Source organism: Hippocampus bargibanti, linkage group LG13 (genome assembly GCF_051943395.1).
Source record: "Hippocampus bargibanti isolate YZ-2025 linkage group LG13, ASM5194339v1, whole genome shotgun sequence".
Taxonomy (NCBI): Eukaryota; Metazoa; Chordata; class Actinopteri; order Syngnathiformes; family Syngnathidae; genus Hippocampus; species Hippocampus bargibanti.
Window position 1 is genome coordinate 7,392,778 of NC_142746.1, and position 11,153 is coordinate 7,403,930.

An 11,153-nucleotide genomic window follows, 5' to 3' on the forward strand; every position below is an offset into this window, starting at 1 on the left:
AACTCAAAGTTTTCAAGCAACATTGTACCATTTTACTCGAATCAAATGCAGAATCAAACATATGTTAAAAAAACGGTGCTATTACACAGAGTGGAATTTATGTTAGCATTTTTTGTCCCCCTGCCGTGATCACGCAAAAAAAGAAGGAAAAAAAAAGAACATCACAGTTGAGTTAATTCTTGAAGGAGAAAAAAAAACAATCAAGTGCATCCACTGTATGTGACTTTGTGTGAACTCAAGAATGCATGTGACTCAAGTCAGCTGAGTAGGCTTTGGGTGGGCAGCAGCTCCGGGCACAGACGGGCAGACCACCAACAAAACAATTGCTGTTCATTGAAGGAGAAGTTGTGTGGATATAAAGTTTACATCCTAGCGGTTTCTATCTCACCACTCACAGAGCTGAAGAGTCACTATATTTCATATGCGGTGAAAACATAACACGGTGGGCGGCCCGGTAGTCGAGTGGTTAGCACACTGGCTTCACAGTGCAGAGGTCGCCGGTTCGCGTCCCGGTCCGGCCTCCCTGTGTGGAGTTTGCATGTTCTCCCCGGACCTGCGTGGGTTTTCTCCGGGTCCTCCGGTTTCCTCCCACACTCCAAAAACATGCATGGCAGGCAGATTGACCATTCCAAATTGTCCCTAGGCGTGAGTGTGAGAGTGACTGTTGTATGTCTTTGTGTGCCCTGCGATTGGCTGGCAACCAATTCAGGGTGTCCCCCGCCTCGTGCCAGAAGACAGCTGAGATCGGCTCCAGCATCCCCCGCGACCCTAATGAGGAATAAGCGGTACGGAAAATGAGATGAGACATAACACGGTTCATCGTTCTTGAAAAATATCCGTTTATGTTTTTGCAATATGTACAGGCAAGTCCCATTTCTGAGTTGGGTTGACTGTAGAATCAGTTTGTGTAGTTGATGTCATTCATGTCCTCGTTCTCTCATATTGCAGTAAATGTGGGACGCTTCCGCCAGAGAGTTGCTTCTTCAGCCTTATCTGCAGCACAGGCTCATTCATGGGTAAGGCATTATGTGCACAAGCTTACACAAACTCAATCACCCCTATCATTAGCACTTTTTTTTGTCTGTTGCTATCGCGCCGAAACCAAATTTAGCTCCTTCCAAAATACAAGCTACTACATGCTACTATACAAAGTGAGGCAGCACTTTATTTATAGAGCTCAGTTCACACACAAGCTAACTCAGCACACTTGTTGGAATATGTTGGCAATAACCTAATTATTCCCTGACAATATCGCCGTGTCTGAATGGTAATGCCTTGGGATACATTTTGGTTTCTTACATTTACTTCCACATACGCAAAGACGTAGACCTCGACATTCAAAAGTATAACTAAATCATTGATGACCTTGCCCGCACCATGAGCACAAACAGCTGATTGCAAATGATTGTCTATTTATACCACCAGGCTCACTTGGCATTTCACAAAATCAAGCAAGGTCCATGCTACGCAGGGGTGTCAAACTCATTTTTGGCCACAATGTAGTTACGGTTTCCTCTCGGGGGTTGTTATGAATTTGGGAAAGCTATGAGAATGTTTCATCCCCTCCACATATTACATACAATGCACACAAGAAATTGATCAATGACTAGTTCTCAAATCTGAAGTCAAGAATAAAGACAATTTGAACATTTGATTTGTACTTTAGTCAGCATCATGGCACTTGACATGCTTGATTTGCTTTAGTGGGCCGAATAGAATAATGTCGCTGGCTACATTTGGCCTGAATTTAACACCTTTGATCCATAACATCTAAACGCAGCCATCTTCTGATCTGCTATGCATGCTTTGGGAATGTGGGAGGCAACGGGAACACCTGGAGAAAACCCACGTAGGTACGCAGAGAGCATGTAAACTCCACACAGGAAGGCCGGAACCACAATTGAAATTTGCACCTCTGCACTTTGATGTAGTTGACCAGCATCTCAACCACTTTTAAAAATTAGAATGACCATTGACTGCTTTTACAGTTTGCGGTGTACTTGAGATGAGCAACACAGCATAGCAAAGTCTCTATTCACCTTGTGGTCCTGAAATAATAACAGTAACTGACATTTAGTTCCCAGATTTATTATTTGTTACAAACATCTGCAGACAAGTAGTGCACAAGAATGACTCACACATCAGACTGTCCATTGATTGCCGAGGATTACCTGACAATTTTACTTTTGGAACCGTCAGCACCGATCATACACCGGAAATTAGATTTTCCGTGTTCTTTACACATGCTCCACAAACTGCCGGGAAGCAAATAAATGTCACCAGGAACTCAATTCCCACCAAATTTAAGAAAAACAACTGTGACACACACGTGAGGTACATGTCTGCACATTCGAAGGAAAAATTTGTGCAAAATGGTATAATGTGTCGATCCAAATGTTTTTTTTGTATTTTCTTTTCTGCACGTGTTGTTCCTCCTGCTAAGTGGTGGTTCTCGACTGCCCCCGTGTAGTTAATGTTTCCCAGCTGTGGCTCACACATGCTGTGTGTATACGTGGATTGGATTTGCCTTTATTAGTCTCGCAGTGGAGAAATTTACATTTCACAGCAGCAATGTGATGAAAGGAATGAAAGTAGAAAAACAAAATACATGTGTGAATTCGTTTGAGGGTAAGGAGGAGGGTTGTGGGATTTGGTTCTTCATGTTTATTCAAGAGCAGTCGCCATTCTGCTATTTACAGTCCGGTCTCTTCCATCCGAATAGCTTGCACCGGACTGTTGCCTGAGCCATACATTAATCTACAATCAATGTGTATACTTTACAACATTAACCCCCTCATCAACAGTAAGCATAACTCATTTCAGTCATAGCTGGCATTTGCTGAGAAGCAATGCTCTTTCCATTGTCTGGTTCCAAGTACAGTGTTCAAAACTCAAAATACTGGCTTAGTCATAATTTTTTTTTCAATTTGATCATCCTTCTGATTTTTCTTGTGGGTGTGAAAGCGCAAAGCGCACCTACTGAATGTTTGTTTTGGCATGCCACTTAATGGCCATGGTTTCCTGGGGACGTATAATTTTCTTTGGGTCAAGATTTTGGAATGTGATCTGTGTTCATGATAAATAAGGAATCAATAAGACTACTACTATTACTATATCACGTGAACTGCAAAGAAAAATCACCTTGCCTAGACAAAAATCTAAACACAGAGGAAATATGTTTATCTTTTCCATTCTTTCAAATGTTTGACTTTTTACATAAGTGCCAACTGCCAGTATGCTAAAAAGCCTCCTCATCTGTGTAATGTTTAAAAACTCATTTTGTAGGAATAAGGGGAAAGGTCAGCAGCCGGTCCGTCTGCAGCCGAGACTGAAATGTCACAATTTAATGCAATAAAATCGCATTTGACTTACTTTTCCTTTCAATCAGGAAGAAGGGAGAACGAAGACAAAAATGATGCTACAATGACATTCTGCTGATTTTTTTTTTACTTTCCTCGCACAATTATTAATTGAAATCCCATTGCCGAGAATCATGAAACACTGGACGTGATGTTGTTCTGTCCGTTTGTGCCAATGGATGGTCCTCACACGAGATTAGTCTTGTTTGAGAGTGGTGTGGGAGCTGTGCCTCAGGGATGGGAAGGTTCTGAATTTGGAACTCATCGTCATTAATGATCCAAAGGATCATTGGGTGTTTTGGCCTTTCATCACTAGACACCCTCATCAATGGTGACCAGCGACAGGTTGATCACGCCCACGCTTGTGTCCCATGCCCAATCAGATGTTGAGAAGCTGGGGGGGGGGGGGGGGGGGGGCTTTTGTGATGATGACAAAGCATGTTGAAATGAACATGTTGACAAATAGTTACATCACACATCACGTGACGTTGAAATGTATTCTGCCCTTGACTGCTTTAGCCAAACGTGATGATGGAAGTTGTTGTTGATGCATATCTGCTTGAATCTACTCACTTTCAATTACAGTATCAGTCGCCAAAAAAGCAAAAAACAGTACCAGATTTTCTGGTGTGTAAGGCGCACCCAAAAGCCTTGATTTTCTTGAAAAGATGACCCTGTGCTGTATATAAGGGTGTGCCTTATATGTGAAGTAATAATGAGCCACAACAGGTTGTCAGAGATATGACAGACAGACACCGTGGACAGAGACTCAGAACCAGAAAGATTGTCCCCACTGCCGGCAGGAGACGCAGTCATCAGATGACATACGTCTGAATTCTGCGCCCCTCTGCCAAGCTATTTATTGAGAGAATATGTAAATTACAGTGATATATTAGTAAACATAGTTTTCTTGATTTGCATACCACGCCTCTGGGCGTTCTGAGCAACAACAGATGTAAGCAGTAAAACATATACATTTTAATTGGTTGTCTTTTCCATGAACTGATAAGTTTGTAATCTGGCGCTTGTGCAGGATGTTTAAGCCGTAAATAACTCCGGTGAAAAAGGAGTATCTCAAGCCCTAAATTCTGTGCAAGGCCGGACCTTCTAGAATCTTGATGGAGACGACGGTTCATCGTGCCGTATCCGTTTCACTCAGATTTACTGTGGCCATCTGCGCTTTGACTGTAGGCCCATTGTTTAGTTGGTCAGCAAAGCACGGCACTTTTAAACATGATAAATTATTATTCTCCATCACAGGTCTAGCAACTACTGTCAGCAGCCAAAACTCAATTTCCCCCTGTACAAGTAGTCCGTAACCCCAGCCGCTACTGTAGCACTTAACCATGTGTATTTGGAAAACATGTATCTGTTTATATATTATATTTGATTCATTGCAGGTGCACCTTATAGTTCGGTGCGCCTTATATATGGAAAACGTTTGAAAATACACCGTTCATTGGGGGTGCGCCTTATACTCCGTTGCGCCTTATGCATTGGAAAATACGGTACTCAAAGTTGGACATTTTGGGGGCAGGGGGCATGTCATTGAGATTTCCACACACCCCAAAAAAGCAGAATTGAGTATTTGAGTTTTTCCTCAGTGTGGCCACGCTCACCATGACGACGCCGGTTTGGTGACGAACAACACCCTTCGTCCCCCCGCGTGCACAAAGACAGTGACTACAGTTTAGTCCGTGAGCACAATCTATGGACGGCTTGTGAAGACACCGGGGGCTCCTTGTCCCCTCTCATTCTGTCATCTCACCCGTCTCCGTGGCCCACTTTTACCGAGTGGATGGTTAAGCCTGCGTCAGCAGTGGAGGAGGTGCAAAGGTTACAGACAAAGACAAACTACTGGGGGTTTGCTTGCAAACAATCCCTTCCCTCCTGCCCAGTCACAGCCGATTAGCCCATCAAGCAGTCAACTGTCCCCTTACAGTTTTGCACTCCGTTTCCCTTCAATTTTTGTTTCATGTATAAGACCCCACCCACCACATTCCTCACACTTTGCTGCCATCTCATTTTCCTGACTTGCTCAAGTAATTCGACTTCCCGTAATTTTTAAACATCTTCCGATGATTTTTTTTTTTTTCCTCTTCATGCTTCTCGGCATAAACAAGATCAGATGGAGTCATCATGAAAATTGAATCCAGACTTGGTGAAAATGCCATGAAAAAACCCTGTGTACACTTATGCCACCCATGATCCACAGATTTGAGTTTTGTGCATAAAGCACTGAAACATTTGAACAGTTGGACACATATGTTAATACGTTTGGAGAAGGCAAATAAAGTTTCGCCGAAAATGTATCGTGCCTTTTCGGTTTATGAAGTTCCACCCGGAAACCAAAAACAATCCCTTTACTTTTTGGTGTTGTATCAACCCAACAATCCTAGACAATTGTTCTACTTAAGTCATTTTATTTATGTTATTAAATGAAACCTTTCCAGCAGCTCATGTATTTTGTTTTTCTACTTTCATTCCTTTCATCACTTTGCTGCTGTGAAATGTAAATTTCTCCACTGTGAGACTAATAAAGGCATATCCAATCCAAATGCATTGTTTACCCAATGATCAGCGGTCCGTCCAACTGAGCCATAACTGTCTCCATGTGTTTCTTTTTGGTCCACAGTTATGGTGATCGTGCTGCTCCGCTATGCCCACGTCATTGAGAAGCACCAAAACTGTGTCCTCAACACGGCGAGTCTCTCCACAGGCTGGATCTGTGCCGCTGGACTCATCATGGTGGGCAACTTCCAGGTACGGGATTCAAGCCAAAAATGCTCCGGTTTAAAGATTAAAAATAAAAACTCCCCTTCGAAATACTCCCAAACAGAGTTCAATCCGAATTATATGGGGTGACATCCCTCAAACAAATATTTGCCAATAGTTTTGTTTGTGTGCCTGTCAGGCATCTACAAAAATTAAGTTGCTTTTATTGATTGGACTGTAGCTATAATTCGTTCAATAGTGTGTGTTTTTTTATTTTACTTGTGCGCCAGATAGGAATCTTTTGTAAAACATCACCTTACAAGGTAAAGTTTTCATATTGGCAATAATGGGAGCTAAGAACAAATGAATTCAGGTTACCACTTGTTTTGAAATTTAAAATTACTTGGAGGTCAACTAACATCATAGAATGCATTGAATTTGCATGGGGGCCTGGATTATGATATACAATCGGATCTCGGTTTTGGAACGTGTCGGTTCTCGACCAATTTGGTTTTCGACCAAAAATTTCAGGTTTTTTACAACCGAAAATCGGTTCTCGACCAAACTGAGTGCACCTGAATGAACCACTCGACTCCCCTCCGCCTCCTTATACGTTTACTTCCTTGTGTCACGTCTCATAGTGATCAACTCATTATCGTCGTGTAGCGTTCCATTGTGAGCAGGATTGTTTGTATTGTTCAATCACAATTAAAAACAAAGCAGACATTGATTAGAATGGGAAATGTTTCGTTTTTGAACAGGTTTCTGGAATGGATTATGGTCGAGAACCAAGGATTGACTGTATTAGTATTTTTTATTCTTTTCAAACTCAATCTCATTATTTGGCCTTCTTTTATCAATTCCATTCTCATTTCACAACCACCCTCTCTAAAACAGCCTTACTGTGTTATGCATTCAGGAGGAGGAGTCCATTAATGTTTATTAGTCTGTCTCATGGAGTCATCCCTGTCCGCTTTTGTGCTTGTTCTTTTGGAGCGAATCTCTGCTTAGTTTAAATATTTGGAGAGTTGGCCGGGTGCCTTGTTTGGATGTCTGCATTTGTGCGCTTCTTTGAGAGGTGGACAGGCACAGGGAGAGAATTTTCCAAGAATGTTAAATGAAACTTCCAACTGCAATTGTGTGGGAAAAGAAAACAAGGAGCGAAAACACTGTGGAAAGACAGCAAATGGACTTGATTAACCATCAATTAAAAACAATAAAAAAATGGAGTTGCAACACACTCGTCTAATAATACTTGGACAAGTACTTGGAGTTATTTATATAGTATTGCTTCATTGTAACCATACTCATTGCATTCTCCCCCTCCAATGTCTTTGCATAACTTTTTTGGATTGAGAAGCTATACTAAACTCAGGTGAGAATAGTCTTGTGGGTGCTTAGGTAGAAATGCTGATACTGAAGAATATTGGTGTGTCAGTATCACCTGGTTCCCCGCTTCTCCTTTGGGTCCCTCCTTTCTGCACAAGCCTTTTTCACAAGCTGAAAGGCAGGGTCGGTGACTCACAGAGCTTGGCATTGGCTGCCGAGAATATTTGGTCAGATCTGTACGCTAGAGGCAAAAACAAATACAGACCCTTAAATTTGGCACATGCTCCCTGCACATTTCCAGGGAGGAAGACATAGATATGTAAATGGTGGTGGATGTTTTGTGACAGTCCATCATGGAACGCAAGAAAGGGAAAAGCAGTTTTGGACAGCACAAAGGAAAATAGTAATCAAAATGGCACGAGACACGATGACTGCCTGCATTGTCGCTCGCTGTAATTTGTTACATAAGGTGCGGACTGGTATGACAGCTGTGGTGTGGCTGCCAGTGACTGACAGGTTGGGCGGGGGAGAACATAAATAGAAGAAACACATGTCTCGCTCTTTTGAAAGTCTTAATCATGCTGTGACAGCGCCGCTGCGGCGATACATAGAAATAACACGTTGATGATGAAACTCAAAAGACTATTGCAACTTGAATGCTATTGTAGCTTATTAAAATAAAAAAGAATATTGACAGACAGACAGACAGAGATGGACGGACGGACAGATAGACAGACTTATAGATGGACAGTAAAACACAGATAGATAAATAGCGGAAAAGAGGATTTTGAGGTGAGAGCATAGTCATGGAACAAATTAAATCTGTCTCCATGGACGCCACCACACTGGACAACTTTTGTCCAATTTATTTTAAGAAGTGATTTGGTGGGGTTACAAAAATTACATCCTTGCTCTATGCAAATTGGGATTGATTTTCTGGAAAAATTGAAAGAACAAAACCATTTTGTCAGAAATACAAAGCAGACACACTACTTGCTTTAGTAGGGCAAAAAAATGATGTGGTGAGCTGGATCTGGCCCTCAGGTCAAGAGTTTGACCTCTATGAAATCTTGTTTGCTGTTGCCAGTTTTCTTATTGATTTAACTCCATGTTAAGACATAATTATTTATTTTGGACCCGTACACCTCCCATCCCATTCTTTTCGGGAAATAGAGTAGTGAGCGCTTCATTACACCTTCTCTCCCTTAATGATGACAATTAATCACACGGGCTAGGACACAGTGCAGCAGGCTCACATGTAAACATTCATGCACACGCTTCAATTCACAAGGCCGAGACTGAATAATGTGTTCGATCATCCATTCAATATTCGATAAATTCATCCCGTCATCAATAACAGTGGATGTATGATATCATATCACATGAATGAAAATGAAATGCTATCCTTCAATGAGATGTATTGTATTTTCTGAAAAATTTAAATCCCTCAAATTTAGACAAAAACACCTTCCTCAAAGATGTTCAGATTTGGTTAAAATCACCAGCTTCCTGTCACAAGTAACGGTCAATTGATTGTTTGGACAAGGTGCTACCTTGGAACTTCATTTCTATGATATTAACATCCGTAATAATTAAATCTGTGACTGTCAATTGCTAATTCTTATCCGCCAATTTCAACGTCCATCAAGTTGAGGTCAACATCATCATCCCTGTTGAAAATCATAAAATGTGCAGAGCTCAACAAAATTGAGCTTGCCTTTCATGATGGAATGATTGTGTAATAAATTTGCTAAGCATAAAACTGAAAGACGCCAAAAGCTTTGCTGCGCTTTATCTTTTGTCTGCACCTTGCGTTGTGAACAAATGACAGACCAGCATTTCCATCGATAAATCCTCAAGGATTAACCTGGTGCACGAGAATGTTCAACGCGTACTCACTGGGTCAATGGGCAAATAGCTTGGAAGCGCCAAACCGTCTTGCTTGTCGCTTTAGTCAACTTGCAGAATCATGCGCCCGATCACACATTTGGCCAAGACGTATGTTACGAAAAATTCCAACACTGATCACACTCTTTGTTTTTGTCCGATAGGTGGACTATGCCAAAATTCTCCACTATGTCGGAGCCGGCATCGCCTTCCCCACCAGTATGCTGTTTGTGTGCCTGCAGTCGGCGTTGACCTATCGACTGGCCAAGACGCAGGGGGAATACAACGTGGGCCACCTCCGGCTCTGCATGACCCTGCTTGCCTTCGTCGCCCTGGTACTCAGTATCCTCTTTGGCCTCATTGAGGCTCGATTAGCGCAAACGTGTATAGCGTTATAGAAAATGGACAGTGGTCCGTTTCTAGTCGGCTAATTGTTACCCCTGGTTGAATAACAGCATCATTATGCGGTCATCCACTTTTCTACTGCCCTCAGCTCTTGATCCTAATTCAAAGTCCGAACAATTGAGAGGTAACCCAAAAAAAAGACTGGAAGACTGGCGGAAAATCGTTTTTGATTCAACCAAAACGAATGAAAATGTCCCGCTTTACTTTAATTGTACTATAATGAATCGTATTGCACCCCACCTATGGGGAGATGTATTGGTTTGCATTTTCATGAGAGCTGCGCAAAATCGGTACAAAGCATTGAATTTAAATAGTTTGACCTTCGGGGATCTTTTACATGGTGGTACAATTTACTAAACGTAACACAAGCTAACGTTGTGTCATATGGAAGCCCTTTTCTGTTGGTGCCCACGAGGATACAGTTTTGGCTGTCTCTCGAACTGCAATGATTATTTTAACTCATTCACTGCCATTCCCAAATTTGTTCTGGAATTGAAAAGAATGACGTCTAGCGCCATTCCTGAATTTGTTCGGGTCTTGGATTTTGTTGCAGGGGGGGGGGGTGCTGATAAAGCGCTGGTCAGACCTCTGGCAATGATTTTCCCTCTGATGAGGGGGCAGCATTTGCCTTTTGTACAGCCACCCCATTTAAAGCTCAGATAACTCCAGACCCATATAACTTAGGAATTAACTCTTTCTTACTTATGAAAGAAGGGAGTCTAAGGTTTCTTACGCTGCATTGAATGTTTATCTAGTCCTAAAACTCAATATTCTGTGGGTCCTGCTATTTAAAGGACAACCGACAGCTCCCGACAGCTCCCGACAAGTTGTGTCCATAATTTATAAAATCACTATAGCTATAGCTATAGCTATATTTTACGTTTTAAGATTCGCACTGAATATTCAGGAAGTATTGTTTTCGAGTTGATGACGATGCCTGACGTGACGTCACGTCAGGAACGCCCCTGACTGAGAAAGCGACACACAATGCATTTTGGGTACTTTGTTTGGTCTGAAAACATCATGTTGATCCATGTTGATAGTGAAATTAGAAGGAAAAACACATAAATAACTCGATGGTGAATCGTTGTGTGTTGCACCAACACTACCAATTGCGGTAACACCATAAAAGCGGACACAAATTCTCAGCAGACAAATCAGCCCATTTCCAACGATCATTCCAACCCTTGTGCGCCATCTTGTGCATTTTCTGGGAGCTACATTGGAGTCTAGACGGCGATTGAATTGATACGGAAGGACTTTAATCGATTGCAAACATTTATGCTTTCCTCTTCAGAACTATTTGAATCATATTCATAACTGGATGAGTAACAAGAAAGCATCTTCTCCAAATCTGAACTCTCTGAAGCCATTGTTTTGTGTCTGGAGTATTCTGGCGTGACGTCACAAACAAGGGGGCGGGACCTTCTAAAACGCGCCATTTCCGAGGTCATTTTG

At 42.0% G+C, this 11,153-nt stretch overlaps 1 protein-coding gene across 1 annotated transcript in view; it reads left to right on the forward strand.

The window, feature by feature from the left end:
• The window catches only part of LOC148889175 (transmembrane protein 150A), a 28,191-nt gene that overhangs the window by 10,675 nt on the left and 6,363 nt on the right, over positions 1–11,153 (forward strand). The window contains exons 5-7 of the mRNA XM_089011553.1: positions 949–1,016; positions 5,995–6,122; positions 9,455–9,632. Coding sequence (XP_088867679.1) covers positions 949–1,016; positions 5,995–6,122; positions 9,455–9,632 — 374 coding nt within the window. The remainder of the gene's footprint in view (positions 1–948; positions 1,017–5,994; positions 6,123–9,454; positions 9,633–11,153) is intronic.